This window comes from Tamandua tetradactyla, chromosome X, assembly GCF_023851605.1.
Source record: "Tamandua tetradactyla isolate mTamTet1 chromosome X, mTamTet1.pri, whole genome shotgun sequence".
Lineage (NCBI taxonomy): Eukaryota > Metazoa > Chordata > Mammalia > Pilosa > Myrmecophagidae > Tamandua > Tamandua tetradactyla.
In genome coordinates, this window is record NC_135353.1 from 48,329,110 (window position 1) to 48,354,477 (window position 25,368).

At 39.0% G+C, this 25,368-nt stretch overlaps 1 protein-coding gene across 2 annotated transcripts in view; it reads right to left on the reverse strand.

Annotated features, from left to right (window-relative positions):
- Positions 1-991: 991 nt before the first annotated feature.
- LONRF3 (LON peptidase N-terminal domain and ring finger 3) overlaps positions 992-25,368 on the reverse strand; it is a 38,565-nt gene continuing 14,188 nt past the window's right edge. For both annotated transcript variants that reach the window (XM_077145557.1, XM_077145556.1), the window contains 8 exons: positions 24,655-24,892; positions 23,760-23,850; positions 15,680-15,794; positions 13,404-13,525; positions 11,359-11,517; positions 10,554-10,716; positions 9,374-9,523; positions 992-6,442 (listed from right to left, as the gene is read on the reverse strand). In XM_077145557.1, coding sequence (XP_077001672.1) covers positions 6,287-6,442; positions 9,374-9,523; positions 10,554-10,716; positions 11,359-11,517; positions 13,404-13,525; positions 15,680-15,794; positions 23,760-23,850; positions 24,655-24,892 — 1,194 coding nt within the window. In that variant the 3' untranslated portion in view covers positions 992-6,286. The remainder of the gene's footprint in view (positions 6,443-9,373; positions 9,524-10,553; positions 10,717-11,358; positions 11,518-13,403; positions 13,526-15,679; positions 15,795-23,759; positions 23,851-24,654; positions 24,893-25,368) is intronic.

The window sequence follows — 25,368 nt, forward strand, 5'->3', positions numbered from 1 at the left end:
GAGCATAGGTTGAAATGGGCAGGTCAGAAATGGAAAACTGGAAACACTGGAGGAAGGGCACTCAGAGATAGAGGTAGGGCTCCTTGGAACCTGAACTTGTCCGCCTTGACCAGAGCATAGCTCCATATTGAGCTGACCATAGACAGGTGTGACTGGAAAGTTTCTGCATTACCACAATGTAGGGAGTATTGACACAGGCCCATTCCCATCCCACCTCAACCCCTCTGGAAGTGAAGAAATCATAAAACATAAGAAAGGGAAAGTTTCAACTTCTGGAGCCTGTGAATTAGGGTAGTCTTCCTTCCCTTCTCTTGCTCTTACTTCATCTTGCAACTGAGAATGTCTTCTGGGGAGGCATCTGAAGAAGTCAAATGAGCCAGGGTAGATCCCAGAAGAGAGCAAGTGGAATTGACCTTGGCTTTGCTCGAGGCCTAGGCAACAACTGCAAATAGGACCTTCTTGTTTCTTTCCAGATGGTTAACCCAGAGAGAAAGTGATGTGGGCATCTGGTCAGAACTGCCTTGGAAGGAAAATTTTTTGCTTTTGGCTGAAGTGTACTCTGTCTTGGAGAACTGAAAGAGAGGCAGTCGGGACCCAGAAAGGCAAAGTCCAACAGAGCCTAGCATTCCCTCTGTGGCCTAGTTGGTCAGGAATTCCAGTTTTTCTCAATTACTCCAAAGATCCTGTTATGTAGAACAAGGCCAGGCCCAAGTGGAATTTGCTACCGTTTCTTTTTCTTTAATTTCCCTATATCTGTGTCTTTTTTTTCCTCAGTGGTAAAATAGAACTTGTATAAAGTCATCAATGGCATGAGACTAAAAACAGTACTGTAAACCAGATGAGATGCTGCTAAAGTTCTCTTGCTGGAGTCAGCTTGGTCAATATCACTCACTCTCCCAATCAATTTTTCAGATTTTCCTGTCAGAAGAATCACACCTTGGATCTTAGCTTTAGCCTATCATTAAGAAACCATTTAACACACAACATGTAATTTGCTTTCACAAGTATTTTATAATGTCAAAGAAAACGGAGTCAGAAGTGTGGCTCTGCTTGAAGCAAACTCAATACATGAATGTTTTGTTTTACAAATAAACCAAGGACTGATTATTTACTTGACAAAACGCTTAAACATAATCCTTTAACAGAAAAATGCTTTTTTGGTGCATTTTTAAAGCACTCAATTTATGACCAATTTTTCAGAACACATCAGTCACATGAATCAGTTCATACTTGTCTCACTGTCGCATAAGAGCTTGTTGTCTGAGTGCAGATCTATTTCCTTGCAAAGAATCTTCCAGCCAAATGTGTTTCAACTAATAGGAAACAAGAACAAAATACATGTTCTGATAGCTTTCCTTTCTATTCAGCCTCCAAAGAAATGATACTGAAGCTATTTGAGTAATTCTTGCCCTAAGGTGTGAGTACAGTTTGTTAGATACAAAATTGAGACAATAGGAAACATTTTTTAATGAACGTTTCACAGAGGTCGCCTATATCACATTGTTATTACAACACAGATGAGTTGAAACTTCTTTTGTACAGATTTGGAGGAAGGGAAAACCTAAAAAGAAATCAAGCATATAGAGGTAGTTGAATAGCAACATGGGGGAAAAAAGCATTATCTTAATTCCCCTTCAGTTTATTACAGTGCAAGAGTAAAATGACTGCTTAACAAATGGAGTAACACAATACACATTTGCCACTGGTTAAATGGCTTGCTTCATATTTTAATCCTGGCATTACTGAAAACTACATAAAATGATGGAACTAGTTTATCTAAGATAAGCCTATGGTGCCTCATTGACCTATTTTCTCTCCGCTTTTGTTGTTGTTTATTGTTGCTTTGACAATAGAGAAGTGTTAATCAACTTTTAAAATGATGCATAAGCTACAGTGCTGCTTTGTAAACTTCTATTAATCATGTTTGCTGCAAAGAATTTTATATGGCTACATAATCATGGAACAAAAGCTTTAAAATAACAACCAGGTACAGAGATTACAGGCACTTCTCTCTGAAAGTTAACTAAGCATATTTGGAAATACCCATTTTAAATGACTATTTCTTCATTTCACCTCTGGATGTGTGTAACTCAGATTATTAAATAGTTGAACAGTGTAAGAAGTTGAAGTGAACATTCTAAAATGAATTGAATGTGTACATTTTACATGGCTCTTTTTCCTTCCTTTTCTCTTCATTCAGGAAGGGGCACGAATTGGAGTCCATGCAGCTGGCTGCTTTTCACAACTGTCTTCAATAATAAATCAAAACCTCATTCCTCAGGCCCAAGAATAGGATAAAACACCAGGCCTTTCTAATTTGGACTGCCTTCCATTTACATTTTTGTTACATACCTTTACTTCAATTCTGCCTTTGTAAACAGAAATGGACGTAAAGTCAACATGTTGAGGACTCAAGGAAGGAGTCCCTGAATAAAACTCCCATCTCAGAAATGGAGTTGGGGTGGGGGAACACAGTCCCCAATGGATTTCAATCCATCAACAGTATGCAATCTGTTGATAGTAAGAGATCTCTGGGAGCTGTGAACCAGCCTGAGGAGCTCTACATCTCCAGTGACCAGTCACAGGGGATTATCTGAGCCCAGTACAGCTCCATACAGAGCCGAAAGCACTACATGCACAGTGACTCGATTAGCCCCTCGCTGCTGAGGCAGCACTAGGCTATAAGCAGTCAGCCTTCAGAAAAGGCAAACAGTTGAAATAGTCAATTCTCTGCCCCTTCTAAGTTAGGAGCAAGCACTTTTTTCTCAAGTTATCTACAGAAAATTCTTTTTTTTTTATTTTCTACATTTTGCTGGTATTAGCTAGCAGCAGTAGTATGGTACAAAGCAGAAAGGCATGATGTCTGCTAGTACCTAGTATATATATATATATATATATATATATATATATATATATATATATATATATACAGAAAATAACCTACTAAGAAAAGACTGAATCAGTTACAGTAGACAGGAAAATTTACCAATACACGGCACCATCTAACATGGGGGGAGTCTTGCTCTCCTGGCCTAGATTTAGCTTCATGTCTTTTCTCTGTCTTCTCTTCATTCCAATTTGTAAGACAAAACTCACAAGTGGTGAAAATGGACATAGACCACTTGATCACCCCAATCAAGTATACCCCAAAGAAAGCCAAGGCTTAACCTTGCATCCTGCTTTACACTGGTATTGAAATAAAAGCTTAGTGTTAAACAACCCAAATGTGTTTCCAGGCTACTGAGAACAAGGTGCAATTCTGCCTAGTCAAGATCTACACTTGCTGATGTCTGTTACTCATTTTTCAAGGTGAAACATTCTATAATGTGAAATTTTGTTCAGAAATCAAAAGCTCCCTTTCTACTTAGATTAAGGAAAGATGTTGGGTAACTTAATTTTACTTAATCCCCAACTTCCCATCCTGAGCTTCTGAGGGATGCTTTTGTGATTTAATTACTATGCCTGTTCATTAAAGTTATGTGTAATTTAAACCACTTACAAATGTTTAAAAATTTACCAAGTAACAGGTTTGAAACCAAAGTTGGCCATTTACTGGCTGACTGTTAACCTGGGCAAACTATTTAACATTATGGAGCCTCAGTCTTTCATCCATAACATGGGGATAACAATTTCACATAGGGTTGATGTGAAAAATAAATATTTTAATGAGCTCATGTATGTGAAATAGCTTGGTTCAGTACCTGGTACATAGTAGGTTCTCAATATATCTTTGTTTGTTAAATCTGCAACTTTGGGCAGCATTAAGGACATACCACAAACTTAGCAGCAAGTCATAGGTTGTAAAATCCATTCACCCTGGCCTGGCCAAGAATCTCAATACATGGAAAGCAGGGAGTGATAAGTTGGTTATTCTAATGGAGCTGGCACTGAGGCTTCCATTCCATCAGAAATTCTAGACCTCCAACCAAAACTATTTTTTAGCCCTATTGAGATGGAGAAAATTTGCTGGCACATGATGTGTTCCTCTTCTTTCATTTGTTCTCCAGTCTTTTCAGTTTCCCAAACAGACTTGACCCTGAAAAGAATTAGCTGTCAGTCACCAAGTTTTGGTCTGAAAAATTCAGTGGTGTGGATATCCCCAACCAAGTTTAAAGGTTGGAAGTAAGTATTGTGTGTAAAGGCAGTGTTTTATAGAAATGTGGGCCCCTGGTGATATTCCATAACTATGAATAACCTAATGATATCTATCATTTATCAAGTGTTTCCTATGTGCTAGGCACTGTTAAAGCGATTTACATATGTTATCTCACTGAATGTTCATAACGACCCAATATGTAATATTTATCACTACTGTTTTATAGATGAGGTGTCTTGGAGCTCAGAAAAAGTTATTAAATGCCAAAAGACACATGTATAGTAAGTGGAGAGGCTTATGGCCCATCTCTTTATTGCATTTATACTAGATAACAGCAAACTATTATACTAAGATTATTGTGATCACATGGTTGGGCACCAAGTGGGAGGGGGTCTTTAATTTCATGGTCCCTGAGCCTTGTTGAGTCTTCTTGGGCAGCACCACACCTGTACTTCCATCTACCTTCTTTCTTCACTTGCCCAGTCTGGTCCCAAATATCAAACCCAATAATATAATGCTCTGACAACATGGTGTCCATGAAGAAAGCACAGAAATATCATTTGGTTTCTGCTTACATGAATCTCTTTTACATAGTTTGAGTTATCTCAGTCTCCAAGTGGAGATGGAATAAGTCAGACTGATTCGTTGAGGCATTAACCTCTCTGCTTAATAGAATGACTGGCTACAAATGAATCCTGTCACTGTAGCTGTCCAACATCAGATGAGATTCCAGGTACAAAAGGCACAATTTGCTTCTTTCCTGCCTTGATCTTTTCACTCTGTCACTGTACCACTCCAGTACTTGGGGCATTTTTCAGGTTCTCCTGGCACTGAAGAAATCAAAATGAGCACTAAGCAAAATGAACAAGTGCTTACTCTTACCTCTTTACTCTCTATTCTTCCACTATACTGAAATCTTTGGCCCCGTGCAACCAGGAGGAAAGGCAGTGTTTAGATAAGATCATGGATTAATTGTCTGGTTGCTTTTAAAATATGTTTAAAAGGCTCTTCTCTTTTTAGCTTCTTTACACTTTAATACCAACAGTCCAGTCCTTCTGAAAGTATTTCCCCCATGCTATCCCAGGTCTTGATCTTCAGAACTTTGTGAAGAGGTAGGGTGTGGAGGCTACTTGGGAACAGCTGTGATGTGCTAAACTGAAAACCATTCCCTCTGAAAGGTTAAAAATTATTCTGCCTAAAATCCCATTGCTAACTGCACTGGGAAAAAATAGATACACATATAATTAGACTGCAGAAATAAATGTCTATAATGCAATAAAAGATACTTCCTTCTAATTAGTTCTTCATTCTAGAAAAATAATGCCTTCCGCCTTGTTCTGTATATAATACACAGAAAATGGATTATTTTACTTAACCCTGGCATATACTTAATCTATGCCAAATTCCTTAAGCACTTTATATTATTGAATTCATACTGAAAACAAAATGGAATCTGTAAAGATAGATAATCTCAGCATCATTCTGAACTTTTTCTAAACATCCAATTGGGACAGATACAAAACTGGTACTAGAATTGGGATCAAATGTAGTAAAAAAAAAATGGCTAGGGCAAACATTGCACATTTTAGTATTGTTACATCCCCCCTAGTCATTTATACACTGTAAACCACATCAATAAATAAAGCAACTGGCTTTTCAATAATGTACACTTAAATAGTCACAGACATTTATATAGAAAAAAGGACACAGTAGTGCAAAAAATAAATTATTAAAACAGAAAGAAGTATGAACATTATCTTACACAATGCTATATAAAACCTGAAGCATTTGGAATGAGACCTCAAGTCAGGGAAATAATGCAGCAACATTAGTATCTTTGCTTCACATTTCAATTCATCTATGAAAGCAAGAAAATTAAAGCAAAATCATTTCAAACTTTCAGAACATTTTATGGCAAAACCAATTGCCCACCCCCATCCCACCCCGGGCTCTTAAAACCTCTGCTGTTTGTGTAGTAGTGCAGCATGTCAAGAAGCATCTTCAGAAAGTTTTCAAACAGGTCACATTGTTTTGGTCTTTCTACTCAATTTCTCTGTAATCAACAGTAGTGTAATGCCTCTGTCTGATACTCCCTTCTATTAAGATGTTATTGCGATTAGATATATTTACAAGAAGACTCCCTTAGGGTAGTAGGGTGGATAGGAGCTCCTCTTCAGCAATTGACTTTCACTAGTTTTGGTTTCGGGATATAAAAGCCAGGACTCGCCGAATGCCATTTAGTCTATCCTTTAAGGACCTCATTGCTAGGAACGGGAGCTGAGCTCGGTTTTCCAAAGGAAGAACTGCTAATATCCACCAGCACCAGGCTGGGCCATTAGGGTTAATCTGCAATAGAGAAACACAGTAAGTTCATCCTATTCCTGTGAAAGTGATATTGGTCTACAGGTTTCCAAAGCCTCAAGGTAAACATAAAAGGTGGAACAGCTTCTCTGCACAGCAGAGATTGCTAATTGCCTCCATATGCATCTTTCCTTTATTTCAGCTGGGCATTCAACCGACCAGAATAAAGACTACATTTCCCAGCCTCCCTTGCAGGTAGATGAGGCCACAAGACCAAATTCCAACTAATGAGATATAAAAAGAAGTGCTATGTGTAACTTCTGAAACATGCTCTGGGAAAGGAGGATGTGCCTACCACCTTCCTCTTTCTCCCTCTTTCCCCTGGCTAGAATGTGGACCTGGTGATCATTAGCCTTCTTCAATCAAGAAGCTTAGGGCAACATTCTAGGGATGGTTGAGCATTGTGATGGAAGGAGCCTAGGTTTCTGAATGATCTCAGGGAATAGAGCTGCCCTACCCCTTCAGGACATAAGCCCTCTCTTTGGTTTAAGTTATAATTATTTTTGGTATTTTAAGCAAACAATGTCTTAACACATATACCATGCCTCCTAGCCGATATAATTTTACAAGCTGGAATATCCACTACTCAGTCTCTTCCTCTTCTAACACTCTGTTTAGGTCCTTTGGACTGAAGCATATAACATGCGGGCCTTCAATTCCCATGACATCTTTAGGCTTTGCATTCTCTTAACTTCCTTCATTTCCCTGCTTGGGACTTAAGGCATTAGTACAGATATACCATTTCACAATACAGGGACACAGCTATCTATTCCCCTGAAACCAAAGGCAATGGTTTATAGTCCCAAAGAACAGCAATTCCACTTTGCAAAAATTCTATTTAGAAAATATATTCACATAGAAATGTATTCTGTCCCCAGGTTTCCTTTTAATAAAGAGCTTTCCCATCTCACATAAACCCTTTACCAAAATTCCTTTTGTAATTAGCTCTCAGGCACACACCTTGGACATTGTTAACTTACTTCCTATTAAACCTGAAATGAGCTCTCTGTGCCCAACTTTTGGAAGGCTCATTTGGGGACTATAGAGAACCACACTATGGTCAAACCACCTCCCTCTAGGACTATTTGGCTCCCAATTGGTTCACCTGATTCTCTCCAAATCTCACTGCCCTCTTTACCTCTAGCTTCATTTGGATTCTTTTTTGTCCTTCACTGGACTCTATAACGTGTTCTCCCTCTTATTAAAAGCTCTGAATATTTGATTGATATAGACTGAACTTTCTTTTCAAGGTTCATTAAAAAAAGATATTTAAGCTGATGTGTAGTACTTGTAGCTGTTTCTAACAAATCTCCTCCTGAGGCTTAGAACATTCTTATCAGGGGGACCAGTGAGGCTACAGCATTGATTGGAGGAAACTGTAGGAGACTGTTTTTTCCCCTGGAACTTTGCCAAAACAATAACTTGACTGTTCCTAATAAGAAATTAAATGAAACCGAAGATTTCAGCTTTTTGTGTCATTGAGCCCTTATGAACCACATTGTAGTATCTGTGTTTTCTCCACTGGAAGATGCTGTTATCATTGCGAATCTCTATCTTTTCCCTGACTGGGAGAGATGCTTTCCAGAAGGTGAAGGGGAATATTAAGTTTGATCATGAGCTTGCTCAGAGCTATGATGGAGTCATGAGTCACAGTGGCCCAGAGCCAGGATCTGGATCATTGGGAAGCACTAACTGGCCTAGAACTCATGATGTCTTTGCATGGGGGAAAGGAGCCACTTTTATGGTCTGGAGAAAACAAGACATTTCAGTCCATTAAGGAAACAGACTAGTGTTTTAGTGTCTCAGAATACAAAAAAGCAGAGGGGAATTTAAAGACCGCCTCAACCACCTCTCTCATTTCAGTGATTGGGAGAAAGCTAACAAAGGGGAAGGGACTCAATCAAGGTCACACAGCTAGAGAGGTAAGCAGAACCAGTCTTTCATCAGAGAAGACAGAATATGCATATTCAGGTTTTTCTGTTATGAAAGAGTTGGGAATGAGTGCAAGAAAAGAATCAAGGAAGCTATAGAGGTGATGATGTAGGACAGCCAGCTCAGAATATGAGCTTAGGTGATGGTGGGGAAATTTTTGTTTAGGTACCTCCAGCCTTGTCCTAGAAAGAAAGTATTTACTGACATGGAGTTCCCTGAAAGTACTTCCTGGTTTATATCAGGCAGGCAAAGCTTGGTGAAACTGAACAGGAAAATGGAGAGGCTTAGATCTACAGCCTTAACTCTTAAATGGATCTATTCCATCAGAGAAAGACTGATCCAGTAGAACCTAATGAACTGTTTTCTAGTATAGCTCAGCCAAGAGTAAATTTAGAGATTGAATCAACTTTCTCAGGTCTGGGTCACATTAAATGAAATCACTAACAAGGGCCCAGTTCTGTAGAGCTAATTATAGATAGGCCTGGGTGTGAAAAGTTTCTATGGTCTTGCAACTGAAATTTTGTAAATTAGCTGATCCTATCTCCTACTCCTGCAGCAATTGTGTGTATGTGGGGGGCCTGTTGTGAAGATTCCTGGAAGCTGAAGCTATGGTCTAAGCTCTTGGGATATCTTTATCTTTACAAATATCTTCTCACACCCTAATACATAGCCATTTTATGAGTCTGTATTCCCATTTAAGGTTCTTCTGTTGGTGGTGTCTATGCTTCCTTTCTCTCACCTTATCCTTCAAAACCTGCCTTGGACCCAACTTCTTACTACTTTACTTTAGTTACCCCAATTCTGACTTGGGATCCTTTCAGTCTTATCCTTGACACCCAATGCCCAGCCATACAATACCGAATTGGAGCTATCTTCTTCTCTGTGCTTGATTTATTAGATGGCAACCACGTACTCATATAATCACAAACCCCAGGCACTCTCAGCTGAGGGGGTAATCCATTAAAAATAGAAATTTTTATATACCTGGGGGTCAGCATCTTTCTCCGGCATTGGACCAAAGTGATTGAGTATCCGATTCTTCAGAGATGATTTGAGTGAATGAAACCACGATGATGCTTGCTCATATACACAATTATGTAATCCCATGAGCTCAGCATAATCCTCTCCATGGACCTGAAATCAAAGTGGAAGGGAAGCATTCTATACATTCTACATCACTCCCAGAACGACTTTTAACACCTGACTCTCTTTGAGCATCCATCCTGTTTCCCTCTGGAATATAGTCACCCATCCAGCTTTCTCCTATGTGACCATGTGAAAGGATCCTCAATCAGATGCTGTGTTGTGTATAAATACTGGGAGTAGAGAAAGAAAAAGGTTTAGCTAGGTAAATCAGCTGAAACAGCAAGACATAAAAAAAAAAAAACTATTCTAGTAGACCTGAATGTGGGGTCTGGATTATGCCCCTGCCCTTTTCATTTTTACATGTTTTCCCATTGCTCATTTGGAAGAGATACATGCATATGCCTGTATTTCAGTATAAAACCCTATCGTCAAAGCAAATGCATGCATTTACTGATCAAATATGCATTAATCTTGTACTGTGTATGTAGAGAATGTAAATACAAACAGATATGTGATTATTTACTTCCTTGTCCATCCATTACCTCAGAAAATCAAGGACTAACAAGATAGGTCATTTTTCCACCTCATGGGATGACTAATTATTGGGAAAGGTTCTTAGCCAAGTTACATATTTAAGAATACATATGCATATGTGAATCTACAATTATCTCTCAAAATAAAGTTTAAAAATATATAAAAATGAAATTAAAAATTAAATAGAAATAGAAACACACGTTTAGACACCACTCCAGATCTGACCCTTGGTACCCCTGACACAGACCTTTCTCCTGGGCCAGGTGGGGCCTAGGGTTGGTTTAGGGTAGCATTTCTTATGCATGAAGGCAAGTCAGCATCTAAGCAAGGAGAGCTAGACAACGGGCACTCTTACTAACGTTCTAAAATTAAACAACAATCCAGCAGCATTCAGTGTTGTTGCAGGAATTTGGTGGGAAATCCCAAGTCACCCAATGGCTCTGAGCAATCTTTTTGTAACCATTCCTGTAAGACAAGTTACATGGATAGCCTAGTTTGGATATTCTTAGCACTGGATACTCTTACCTTTTTTATTCACCCTTACCTTTTGATCTTCAATGTATTCAATGTCAGCAGTATTGTAACCATCCCGCTGGCCCTGATGGAGCACCTTGAAGCGCCTCTTGCCAATGCTATCCACTACTGAGCGGCCATCAGCAAAGAATTGAACATTTCTAATTTCTAGGATGCAGCCATATTCTGCAAACCTGTTTATCAAGAGTGGAATTAAAGTAAATCCTTGAGTTCTATTTCCCTGACCTGGCCTCCAGCCAATTCTGTAATTCCATGATGTGCCTTGAGGGACATCTGCCTATTTTAACCTGTCTCAGGACCTAGAGCTGATCCTACAATAGGTAGTGTCTGTGTGAAGAAAATCTTAATTTATAACAACAGTTAACATTTATTGACCGCATATGCCAGGTACTATGCTTAAGTACTTTATGTACATTAACTCATCAATCCTCCCAAGAAACCTAATGAGGTAGGTTATTATATCCACTTTTAGATTAGGAAACTGAGTCACAGAAAGGTTAAGTAACTTGCCCAAGGTTGAACTTGTTCCAAAACTTAACTCAGAATATGAACCCAGGCAAATTAACTCCAGGGCCCATACTCTTACAAAACAAGTTTTATAATACATGCTACTTGTTCAACAAAATATTAATCCTGGGGTTATTTTAAACAGACAGTCTGTCAAATAGTAACCTAGAGGATCCCTGATATGTTCTAGAGCTGGCTAAATATCATGAATAATATTTACCCACCTCCTGGAAGCAGCCCAAGGTCAAACAAGCAAACGAAAAACCTTTCTACCCTCACTCCCTTTACTCAGGTAGCTCCTCACTTACCCTTTGACAGTATCTCCAAGGCACATGCCAAACTGTCTTGTGCCTGTTTCAATGCATCTACGAATCATCAGACGGTAACAAGGCTCAAAGATGTGCAGGGGACAGGGAACGGTGGGATAGGCCATAGTACACACGAAAATAGGCACATTCTTATTTAAGCTGTTAGAAAAAGCAAATGGTATAGAACTCAGGGCAATGCAGGCAGAACAGAAAAATGTTGGCCAAATGTCATCATGGAAAAAGGAGACATCAAGTTTTGCTGCTGATATATACTGAAATGCAATGTACACTGTGTAGTGAGTTTCATTATATGGTACAGTGGTTAACCTGAGGGCTAAGAGATTAAAACTGGCATTCTACACATTCTAATTTGACTGAAGCAGTTCTATGATACCTTAATGCTGCGGATGATATACATACCACTTATTTTTTCCTTTCTTTCATGCTCTCCACTCAAAATGATCTCCTCTGATGTTTTGATGGTAGTATGGGGAAGGGCAACGATGACATTAATTCAAGTCAGTTCTCCGAAGGGGTGGTAGGAAATTATCTACAAGGTCCCCATGTGCATCTCAAATTTTTAGAGTCCCCAAAGAGTCTTCATAGAAGAGCCAGCAGTGGGGACGAAGAAGAAAAAGGGAAGGAAGAATAATCTAGCCCAGTGATAAACATTCCTGTGCAGCAGAATTACTGGGGATACTTGAATCCAAATGACTGGGCAGACAAACCTTCATAGATATTTGTGTAGTAACTCTGGAATTAGGATCTAAGAATCTGCATTTCAGTAAGTACTCCCAGGAGATTTGGATAACACAGCCCACTGGGGAACCACCAACTGAGCCAGCTACTCCTGATCACTGTCCCCTTATTTGCCTAGCAAATTCAATACAGGAACATCTGAACCTAAAACCATTAATATATATGAAATTGGTCAAATCTCAAAAGGATTAAGTTTAGGATTCCTTTAAATAGAAAGCCTAAAATATATTCCAGTATTTGTTAAGAAAACATTAAATAATATTTGAGAAGAGCCCTCAGAGAGATTAGAGGCTAATTAAAGAATCAGAAATAAAGATAAAGATGTCCTGAGTAGTTCTAATACGTCAATGAGAAAAAAGGATTTTCATTGCTAGCTTTCCAGGATGAGAGGCACATTCAAACTGGTGGCAGAGCTTAGAAATATTCTCTACAGGGTGGGAATAAAACCAGAATGCCTTTTTCCATCAGGAACCTCACTCCCAAAATCCTGTAATGAGTTCTATTCCACTGGGGATGAAATCGAGGAGGGGAGGAGTATGAAAGGCAGAAACTAGTGATTGCTTCCTACCTTTTGGCTGACTAGGGGAGCTACTCTTCCAGCCAGGTAAAGAACTTGGAGCCCCATTTACATTCTTGTCTGTACTCTTCACCTCTCACACTACCAGTGCATGGCAGAGGAAGCATATAACAAGAACTATTATTATCACTTACTAAGTATTTATTATACAGTAGTTCATTTGATCTTCCTAACAAGTCCATGATGTAAGAACTATTATTATCCCCAAGCCACAGATGAGGACACTGAGGCTCAAAAGATTAAATGAACTGCTTAGGATCAGATTGAAGTATACTCACTTTGTGGCAGAATGGGAGCTTAGACACAGACCTGGCTGATGTCAAAGTTCTTAACCTCATAGCACCCACTCGTGTGTTTAAAGACAGTCTTCTGAACACTTCTAATCCTTAAATTGCCCTGATTAAGCAGCTTCAATTTACTGCTACTAGCAACACTCTGTTATTAGTGCCAAACCCTGGTAAGTGGTTTGGCTTATGCTTCTTCTGTGGTGGGTTGATGAATGTTTAACAAAAGGCTTTTGGAGAAGGGGAAATAGGGGGGACCATGTGTAGCATTTGCCAATTTCAGTGGTGTAAATACTTCTACCACATGGCCAGTTTCAAGCTACTAACATGATATTATTGAAGAAGGAGCTGGGAAGAGATGTGTACATTCAACTCTCATGAGCTGGTATAAGTGAAACTGAAAACAGAAACATGCATATACACACTTAGAAAGTTCTTCCATTTCCTCTTCATGAAGCCTTCTTCGTTCATTGAGTTCTTCTGGGAGGAATTTAGCTATTAGCTCTTCCATTATAATATTTTTGCTGTATTTTCTTGATGCCAAGCACTATGCAAGGAAGACAAGGCAATCAGACTTAATGTATTCATCAGAAAAACACAAAGCACTTTCTGATGTAATCAGCAAATAGTCAAATGACTCACATGTTAGTGATAAGAACCTACAAATTAGTAGCTGATACGATTATAATATATGTATTCTCTGGATTTTAAAGTTTAGTTGAAAAACACATGCATTGAATCACTGTAATTGGAAAGAATAAATATTTTAACAAGACAAAAGCCTTCACTGAAGTTTTAAAAATCTCATAGCTTTCTGGAAACACTGAAATCAAGATCACACTCTTGCCAAAAAAGAAAAAGAAATCCTCCCCCTTCCTCTTTCTGGTTATTGTGCTGACAAGCTCACTGAAATGGTCTTCATCTAGGATGTGCTGAAAGTCAGTGGTCACAAGGTTTAGGGAACTAAAAAGTATTTTTCAGTCATTGATCCTTTCCTAGCTTGGCCCAGCCCTACCTCACTCCAATGTTTGCCTTGCAAATATTTCAAGTCTACATACTGTCCCCCCCTTTAACTTCTGTGGGAAAAACACAGCTAAAAACTGGTGATTTTTATTTGTTTATTTGCTTTTTTAAAATATATCATCCAAAAGAAAAAAATATATCATCCAGGTATTTTTGAAATTATGTTCTAAACTATGATTTCAGGACCAACCCAGGCTCAACTGTCATTATTACTCTCCTCCCACACACCGCTATCCCATGCATATCTGGAGATCTGTCAAGTCATGGGTATTTAACAGCATGTATCATCAATGGAGAATTTCTCTTTATGGAAACTACCTGCTTCTATAGACCCTGTAAGGGATGCTCCTGAGTATAAAACTGCTAGTCTTGGACAATTTTTTTTCCTTCTTCTTCAAATGTGGGCGGTGTCTGTCTATTCTGTGTGAATGTGATCAGGATAAGACATTTCTCTCTATAAAAAAAACAGTGTAAGTGCAATCTTGTATGAATACAGTGATAGATGGAATATGTTCTAGCCCCTGAGTCCAGGATCCTGCAGTATCTGTACCCCCCCAACTACAGAAGAAGCAACTGCTTGCCCAGTCCCAGTCTCTGGGGAAAAGCAGTGATTCAGAGACAGCCAATCCAAGATGGACTTGACCCCTCAGCTGGTGCTAAACCAAAATACCTAGGAAAGGCACATACTAAAATGTTAACAGTGATTTTCTCTAGGTGATGCTCATACGGGTAGATTTTTCGTCTTTCTGAATTCTGTAGTTTTACACTATATAGATAAATTACTTAAGAAGTGAAAGAGCATGGGTTCCTCACCTACAATCAGCCCAGCAAATCTTATCCCTTTACCTAGGAAAAGAGGTATGACATTGGCTTTCCCCCCAACTCCACATACACACCTTCAAGACTATCCTTGATTTCATTTCACTTAATTCCTTTAGTTTATATGTTGGCGTGTTGTGAAAGCTCAAAATGCAACTTTTCTGGACCTACAACCACTTAGAGTTAAGCCTGTACCTCCAACCTCTCCTAGTGAAGACAGGGGTCAAGGAACAGTAATACCAATTGTAAAATGTAGCAAAAAGCCCCTGAAGGGGGGAAAACAAGATGGACACCTGGGTCCTCTTTTGCTAAGGAAAAGTCCATTAGGACCACTTGAGAAACAAAGGTGGGAGATTTGTGATCAACTTCAGAGGACCTGGAAGCCCAGAGATTTTCAAGTAGCCAAGTATCTGTTCCCCAGGGATGGGAAAATGACCACACTGAAGGTCTATGAGGTTTTTCTGGGGATCTGGGAGCTGAGGTCTTCAAACCACAGAATAAACATTAACGATAAGGGGACATCAAAGCTCACCTAGTTCAAGCCTAAAGTGGGCAAAAGATTTCCCAAGATTACACTGAATCAGGTACCACGTTGGGAATAGAACAGGGATCCATGTTTAGTGTCAATCTAATACTTTTTCCCCAAATTAACAAATTAATTTCATTAGTGTCAGTTGAAAAAGGTAGATGTTGCCTCATTTTCCTGAGATGGGGAGAAAGGGGTGACGACAAGACAGGAGAAATAGATAGATGGTCTGAGGAGGTATTTTGCCCAAGTGCAGAGGCTTGGCTCCGATTGAGCACTATCTTAGTAACCAATTCCAAATAAGTTAATCAAGAAGCAACCACACTGTTTTACCTGTGAAAGTCCATCTTTGCACAGTGGGCACTTTGCATTGTGGTCTAGGCATCTTTCAAGGCATTTTAAGCAAAAGGTATGTCCACAAGGTGTTGTGACTGGCTCATAAAATAATCTGAAATTTAAGAATCAAAATGTAAGAAAACTGCAATTAGACCAAAAATAAAAGACAGAGTTACTCAATGCTAAAGTTCTCATAGTGTTATTTGGAAAAGTGTGGGGGTGGGGAGTGGGGGTTCTTTTCATTTATTGTTGTTACGTTGCTGTTGCTGCAGCACTTCAGAGAAGCATTTGCTTTTCATTTCTGAGTGGATTTAAAATAAAGCATTTATTAAAGTTTGGGGTTATAGCTAACCCCATAGTCATTTTTGTAACATTAGTTCTAGTCAGAATCCTATGGGGCTTCTAGGGGGATTTTTACTCCTGTCTAGTCTCAGAAAAAATAGAGATTAATGTTCATGATGTCTGAGCAGATGACAGTCTAAAAATATTCAGCCAACCTGTTCATCTGAGTTTATGTAAACATGCAGACTTAGGCACACACATACACATTTACTCATGTAAGTCATTCACATCATATTACTACTACAGAAAATGACTTAGCTTGTTTGCTAGCCTTGATTCATTTTTTCACCTAGCAATATTTACTGCCTGAAGGATCTCTAAATTGCACTTCTAACCAACATAACTGTCTTATGTACAGATGGATAACTTTCCTATGGGCAGCAGAGTAATGTTATTAACGTACTACGGAAAATATATACATATACTTCAATTAGATCCTATTTTAATTGCTTTGGGGGGCAGAATAGTTTCAAAGTAATCTGGGGATCCTTTTATAAAGCTGTTCTAAATGTACACTCATGAATTTACTTTGCTTAGAGAAAGGCTCACCTGCGGCAGGTGGGGGCAGTCGAAGATGAGGCTCAGATGTTGGACTTGCACTCACCAAGAGGAAGAGCACAAAAAGAAGGGAAACACGCCTCACCAGCCCACTTTGATCTCTCAAGAGTGTTCAGTTGAGAGGAAGAGGCAGCTACCTGCACAGCTCCCTCGTGTGGCCAGGAGGTGCACCAGCAGCCTGGCCAGCACTGCCAGGCTGAGCAGAATCGAAATGTGAGAGCTGAAAGACTTGAGAAGAAATTGAACCCCCCAACTCAAAATAAAACTGAGGTCTAGAGCGGGTGAAGTCGCCTGTCTAAGTGTACACACCTAAATGCTGGCAGATGAAAGCGTATCCAACTTCCAGTTCAGTTAGAACAAGGATTCTGAACCATTGCTGTGCATCAGAATCACCTGGGGAGCTTTTTATTTAAACAAATGTATTGAGGTATGATTGATGCACAATGCACGTAATTTAAATGTTCATTCTGATAAGCTGTGACATATGTCCACACCTATGGAACTATTATAATCAAGATAGTGAACATAACCATCACCCACCAAAGTTTCCTCTTCCGCCTTTTTAAGGCCTCTCTCTTGCCTCTCTCTACATCATGCCCCCTATCACCTGGGGAGTTTTTTAAAAAGGCAGATGCTGGGAGCTGCACCTACAGAGATTCAGATTTGGTTGGTCTAGGATAAGACACAGGCTTAGGATATTTTAAAGCTCCTCTAGTGATTTTAATGTACATCCAGCATTGAGAATCACTGAATTATACAGTTCTACAAGCCCTACATAGGCGAAACTTCTGTATTGGTTTTCAAGCATAATTATCAGAATCACCTATGGAGCTTTAAAAACTTACACATGGTCAGGCCATGCTGGCTCAAGTTTGCAATTCAGTAGATCAAGGGATGGGGCAGAGATTTTATGAAACTTTTCATATATTTGCTTTTCTGTACTTTGAGTCTTATTATCCTGTTTAAAAAGTAGTTAACTTGTTTAACAAAAATTAAATGTCTGTTATTAAATTGTCCCAAAATTAAAATTAGCTTTCAAAAACCATTCTTTAAGATGGAGGTCCTAACCAGTGCACTTTGGCAGAAGAAAAAATTAAAAATGTATGTATTGGAAGCGAAAAAACCCAAATCCGTCAGTATTCACAGACGGTATAATGATGAAGAAAATCTACTGAATGACTAATAGGGAGGTTGCTAGATAAATACACACACAATTATAATTCTATATGCCAGCAATGAATATTAGAAAATAAAAACTTTAAAGATGGCATTTATAATTTGTTTTAAAAATCAAGTACCCAGGAATAAATCCAATAAAAGTTTTACAAGACCTCTACTGGAAAACAATATAAACACTCCACTAAAAGAAATCAAAGGAGACCTAAATTAAAATCCCAATGAGTTATTTCTTTTGTTTTGTATTTGTGGAACTTGCAGGTTGATTCTAAACTTTTAAGGAAAGGCAAGAGGCCAAGAAGAGTCAAGACACTTATAAAGAGCAACCGTGTAGGAAAGCTTGATCTACTTGATGTCAGAACATATTATAAACTGTAGTGATTAAAACAGTGTAGGACTAGCAAAAGGACAGACAAATAGATCCACGAAATAGAATAGAAAGCCCAGAAATAAACCCAGACGCAGATTCTTGAATTATGACAAATATGGCACTTCAAAGCAGTGGAGGAAAGGATAATCCTTTCGGTAAACGTATTGAGATAATTGTATATCCATAGGGGGGAAATGAAATTGAACGGTGCTTCACAACATACACAAAACTCAATTCCATATGGGTCATAAAATAAATGTGAAAGGCAAAAAACTTTATTAATGCTTTTAGAAGATAAAATGGGGGAGTATATTTATGACTGTAAGGTAAAAAAATTCCTAAGATAAAAACGATAAATGAAAAGATTGATAATTTTACTGTATTAAATTTTAAAAACTTCTAAGTTTCATCAAAATATGCCATTAAGAGAGCAAAAAAGGAAGCCACAGAATAGGAGCAGGTATTTGCAACACATATTACCTGTGAATAACTTGTATCTAGAATAAAGATAAAGAAAAAGGATAGAGAGACAACCCAATAGAAAAATGGACACAGACTTATATGTACCAGGATATGTAAAAAAATGTTCATGTCAATGTTACTCATAATAGCCGAAAACTAGAAACAACCCAAATATCCATATAAAATAGAAGTGATAAATAAATTGTGGTATATTCCCATAATAAAATACTATATAAAAATGAAAATAAACTTCACCCTACATGCAATAACGTGGATAAATCTTAATAGTGTAAGGAAGCCAGACTAAAAGAATACATTCTTGGTGATTTGGTTTATATGTAAGTTCCAAAAAGCAGGCAAAACTAAATTACACTGTTTAGAGATGGATATATGGGTGGTAAAATTATAAATAAAAGCAAAGAAAATATAAAAGTCAAGATACTAATGGGGAGGAGAGAGAATAGTGATTGGGATTAGGCATGTAGGTGGCTTCTGAGGCCCTGGAAATGTTCTATTTTTGCACTGAGAGTGGTTACATAGTTATTTTCTTTATAATATTTTAAGAGAATATATACACATTTTATGTACTTTTCCACCGTGTATTATATTTCATAATTTAAAGTGCTATTTAAAATGTGATACATAGCCTGATTTGGGAGTCACTGCTGTAATCTAACTACTAGAATGCCAAACCTGAATATCTTATAACTAACAGGCTTGTCCTTAGCAATTTGAGTTTTCTAATTCTGAATATCTTTTATACATTATTTGATGCTAAAGGTGAAGATGAATGATTAATCTGCATCTGCAAACAAAAAACAAAATTATTTTTTTCTTGAGAATTTCACAATTGGGCCTATTGTTCTTTTCACAATGTAGTCCACATAAAGTAAAGAAGACATAGCTGGCTAATTAATTGCAATAAATACTGACATTTAGCAAGTAGATGAATGAAACACACACAAATGTTTCAAGCGTGCCCCTTCTCTCAGTGATAACAAATGAGATTGCTGCCATAGATGCTGCATAATTATTGCTTTAATTCAAGGTTCAGATGCTTAGAATACATCATCTTTTAATACCAATTCACTTCTGTATTCAGGACTACTCTCTTACTCTGCAAAGGATGAATGGGTAAAGTGACTGGAAAAAGATGGAATATACTTCTCTTGCTATCTTGGAGTGTGTGTGCAGTGCTGTTTTTCATACAAACCAACTTTATACATTAATAGGTGCTAATTATGATTACCGTCATTGGTTTTACTATTGAAGAAACTAATACTCCGGCTAGATAACTTGCCTAAGGTCACATAGCTAGCTAGTATGACTTGGGACATGAAGTCAGATCTGGCTCCCAAGCCTATCTCTTTCTCCACTACATGCCACAGCTACAACTATGTGTATATTTATATCTAAAACATACATCATGCATCTGCCTATAGTTGCACACACTCATACACATACTTTCTCCTTCCCCTCCCTAGTCCCTCATCTCTCTCTCTCTGTGTGTGTGTCTCTCTGTCTATCTCTCTCTGTCTGTCTCTCTCTTTCTCTACACATGCACGCACACGCACACACACACACACACACACACACACACTGTGCTCCAGATTCTTATTCCTTTTATTTATCACTTTAGGCAATGATTTCAGAAAATACTTCCTAAATCAGAGCAGGGCCAGATTTTCTTGCAAGAAAGCATTTTACATTGTTACAGTGTTGGAGTAAACAATAGTAATAATAAATGCTTTCAGTTAGATGTCAGCCTGGATAAAATGTTTGGCTGATCTGGAAATAGCTATCTTTCCCACCAGTTACATCCTTGTATTGTGTTCTTTTGCTGCTATCAAATGAGAGCAAAGAAAGAATGAGAGGGAGGAAGGGAGTGAGTGGGAGAGAAAGAGAGAAAGAGAGAGAGGAAGAAGAATGAACTGCTTCCTTAACACCTAGTTACTTGAACAGATAAAACAAGGTTAAATACAAAGCTTGTTTCAAATGACAAAAAGGTCATTGAGCTATTAGAAAACTGGCTCAAATATCAAACATGGTTGCTTTGCATTTCAAAATACCCCGGTCACCTCAAAGATGCTGCTCCACAGCAGCCCCAGAAGTGCCCACAATTGCTAGGGTGTCAGCACAAGGTGAATCTCAAAGGCGGATTTTCAGTCATTAAAGATTAAGGTGTTCAAATTAGGGAGCGTCTTCTCTCAGCAGAGCTCTCTTAATTTAGCAGGGGAAACCTGGAGATCGGAAATTTCCTCATTAATGCATCCTCCAGTTTTTTTTTTCCATTCACTTTTTTCCACCCTTTTCCCTATAGAATTTGTAACCTGACTCTGATTTTCTCTCTAGAACCACAATAGACAATTCCATACCCTAACTTGTCATTCTACCAATGCAGCAGCATGGAACTGGATGTCATTCTGGAAACTTGTAGAATAGATTCACATTTCTGGTTTCATGACCTGGCAGATCTTTTGAGAATATTTCTACTCTAAGCACGCCTCCCTCATAGACACATAAGGGTAATGATAATAGAATCTAATCTAATGATACCCATCTAATCTAATCTAATCTAATCCTAACAACAACAACAAAAAAGAAAAACACTACAAAGTAGTGGAAACAGGAACTTTTTCAAGACTGCAATAATTCAAGCTAAAGCATCTGTATAAAAAGCTTCTGTCAACATCTGATTTTGACTTAGACAAACCCTGTTGGAAGGGGAATTACATGCTTCTTGCCAAGGATTACAGTTTAAGAGCCTCAAGATCAGAAATGCTCTTTAGATTTGGCAGGCTTCATTTTCACCATAACCAGCTAAAATGCAACTATAATTGACCAACGTATACAACAGCTACTCCAGGCAAAGACGGCACTTTTTTTTTTTTTTAATGTATGACTTGGAATGGGGAAGCAATGTAAAGGGAAATAATGGCTTTTAAACTCAGAGACAGAGCAAATTAGAAGAGGTCTTACCTGTTGGTGTTTATTTCTTGAGCTAAATTTCTAACCCTTCTCCAAAGCCCCCTGTTGAGATCAGGGACAAAAGAGATGAAAGGGAGAAAACAGAGGAAAGGGAACAAAAGAACTTCAAACTCAAGATTCTTAGTCCTCAGAGAAAACAAACAGGAAGAGTCTGTATGATTTCATGTCCTCTGGATGTTGGGAGGAGTGTTAAAGAGGATAAGAGCAACAAAGATCCAGGCTTTCTGAGTAAGCTAAATCAAGTCTATTTAGAGTCTGACATCTGTCAGACCGTGGCTCACATCGTCGGCTTAGGGTCACTTCGGATTTCTCTATTTTGTACCTTGACTCTGGCATGACCCTTACCACTTGGTTGTGAGCTCTTAGAAGGCATGAGGGGGAGAGGGAGCTGGCAAAAGGGAACTGCTTATATAGCCCATTTCACCTGACCTCACTCCACCTAAACGACCTTCTGACAGTTTATGGAGGGTTTTTGTTGTTTAATTCCTTCTACATTCTGTATGTTGAACTGTTCATTACCAAGTCTACCCAAACTTATGGCAAAAATCTGGCAACCATACTAAATTATTTCTAAGAAAAAGGAAAAGTATATGTTCCAGTTAACTGCTGCCTTATTCACATGATAAGAAAAATTGTTCAGAATACAATTATATGTGATACATATGGGAGAAGTGCTCTTGTAAAGGTGCAGCAAAATATTGAAGATGATTCTCTGTTTGCTGGCTCCCACTATGGGTGCACCAAAAGATTCTCTTGACATCTCTTCTCTTTTATCAATCTTCTTAACAGTTTTTGGGTAAACATTAATGTAAAACATTAATCTTTTAATGTTCTTTAAGGAAACAGACCCGTTTGAGACTTCTACTGAAAGCTGTGGTTCTTACCCTGAAAACACACACACACACACCTGCATGCACACTTTTGTATATCAATTCAGGGAATACATAAATTTATTAGAATCTATCCATAGAACCTCTTCAGGAGTTCACGGACTGAAGTTAAAAATCTCTGATCTAGAGAGAAAAATTGCTAACAGTCATTAAGTACTTATTATTAGGTACTAATCTAAGTGTTTTAAATAGATTTTCTCGTGTAGTCATCATAACAACCCCATGAGGTAGGTACTATTGTTCTCTATTTTACTGATGAAAATATCAGAAACTTGCTCCAGGTCACACAACCAGTAAGTGGTAGAGCCAGGTTCAAACCCAGGCCATCTGGCTCTAGAGTCCCTGTTCCTAGTCATTAGCTAAGGTTGCAAAATGAAAATAAGTTTTATTTTACATGGTCACGATGACCATAATAATAACAACTTTCTTTGTTGGGGGAGGGGGAAAATTTGCTTCTCCAGAAATTAAAAGGGTAGAGATGATGTGGGTCTGTGTGAGGAGAAATGCTCAACCAACTAGATACTTGGACAAAAGCTAGTCAGACCTTCAGCTTCCAAAGAATAAGCCTGTGGCATTGACATTATCCCTTGAGCTTTGTGTTCTTGATCCAATAGTTGAAGTCCCTTCCAGGGTCACAAATTTAAATACTTATAGCGTCCATAAAAGTAATGCAAATGTGGGGATGCAAGGGTAGTTCAGTGCTAGAATTCTCACTTGCCAGGTGGGAGACCTGGGTTTGATTCCCAGCCCATGCACTTCCCCCAAAAAACAAACAAACGAGGAAAACAAACCAAAAAAAAAAACAAACAAAAATTCAACAAGTAGTGCTGCAATAACGGGATACTCACATGGAAAAAGAATGAAAGGTGACCCCGCCATGCAGCATACAAAAAAAAAAAAGTAATGCAGCACAGACTGGTATAAGGAAGAGGGGTGGGAGTGAGAACCATGACCAATTGGACAGTGCACGTCCTGTCTCAAAACATTCACATTTAACAAAAAAGATAAAAATATATATGCAGCCTGTGAGCCATCAGTCTGTGACCTCTGAATAGACTAGGCTGTTCTTTTCTCCTGTATTTTCAAGTCAGGAGAAAGGTAAGCAGGGAATGCAGTCTGTAAACAGAAGACACAAGTTGGCCCAAGTGACAATCAATATTGTCCATTTCCATTTCATTAGAACCATGCTTTTACATGCTAGCCAACCAAGCAAGTAGGTCACAACCAGAAAAACTCCAGGCATCAGAGAGGAAGAGACATTAAGCAGTAAGTGATAGCCCTCATCACTTACCTCATACAGAGTGAACATTCAAGGTCAGATGCATCAAAAGCTGCAAACGGAATACTGAGAGCAGGTTTGTCCCCCTGATCAGTGGGAGGATCTGTGATTTAGAAAGCAGTAAGTTAGAGCTGTACCAACCTCAGTTTTACAGATATTACTTCTGTAACACAATCGCTTTTTTTCAGTTTGTCATTCTTGGCACCTCCCAGACAGTTGATTTGGTGTTCACCTGAACTATTAAGAATGGGATACCCTGAAGTAGGCTCTCACAGGGTCTCAGCAGCCTGAGACATTGCCCCATAGAGAGAAAGTACAAGTAAGAGAATGGACAGAGCCCCCCGGAACTTCATTCAAATGCAGGGGGCACCACACTCAACCACAAAAGCAGCCAGTAGCAACAATTCCATGGACTGAGCCAGGCCTTCAGAGCTGCAGCTGAATTTTGGCACGTCCAGCCTCTCTTGGAAAGACATCAAGCTGCTACTGCTACTTCTCAGATGCCTACCTAAGGCAGCATTGCACTGATGTGAATGGGGTGAGGCCTGGCCACACTTGCCTAGTTCTACATTCCAGGAACAGGGATTGGGGTAGGGGGAGGATGGCTTGGAAGGAAGTAACACTGTGAAGGGCATGAGATATCGTTACTTGATTCTCTGCTTGACCTTTTGCCTTGGCTTTCTATTATAATTATCATTAAGCACATAAAGTGTGCTCTGTGTGTTATCACACAGCAACTCCCTGAGGTCACATAGCTGGTAAGTGTCAGAGCTGAACCACATACCCAGAGCCTGAGGAGCCCCATATGGAGAATAAGTAACTTGCATATATTATTGCATGTAACTTGCATATATTAGTAAGCCCAGGCATTTCCTCCAAGCTACTCTTTCCCTAGGTAAATTGGTACCTTGTTTAGAGGCTTTATTAGACACCTCTGGGCCTTCAGGTTCAATTTGGCAATGTTTCCTTTTCTTTTCCTGGCATTTGCCAGTCTTGGGGGAGGCAGATTCTGGAGAGGCAGCCTGGTCTTTCATGTTGTCTTGTTGACCATCCACCTTGACTTTAGCTGGCTTCATCAGGCTGCTACAGTCTTCCTGAGCCTCTGCTTCCTCCTGACTAGAACAATGTGGGAGCTCCAGATTTTCCTGGAGGAAGAGCTAAGCATCAGAACCTACTTAGGACCAATATTGTCTTCTGATATTCCTACCCACAGGGGACAAAGAGAAAACTGAATAGCCCTGATCCCCACCCCTAATCATCTAATGGATACATAGCTAATCCAGGGCAGTCATAAGGCATACTTTCCACTTCCTGTCTATACAGTATCTGCAGCAAAGGCACACCCAGCTTGGATGGAGGTTTGGAACTTCCTGAGACAAGGCCATAAAGGTGGGGTGGGGAAAAATCCTTGTGGAGTGGTAAAGGGGAGAAATGCAAGGTATAGTACCAGACCCCCTCCTATCCAAATCATTTTCCAGTTACCATTTTAGGGAAACCAGGGCATGCAGGGAGAGTAGATCCTGTCACTCAAAAGTTCCTCCCACACTCACTACTATTCTAGGCCATCAGCAATCCTCAATTCCCAGCTCCAAAGGGACTTTTGGTGAGTCTTTGGCACAGG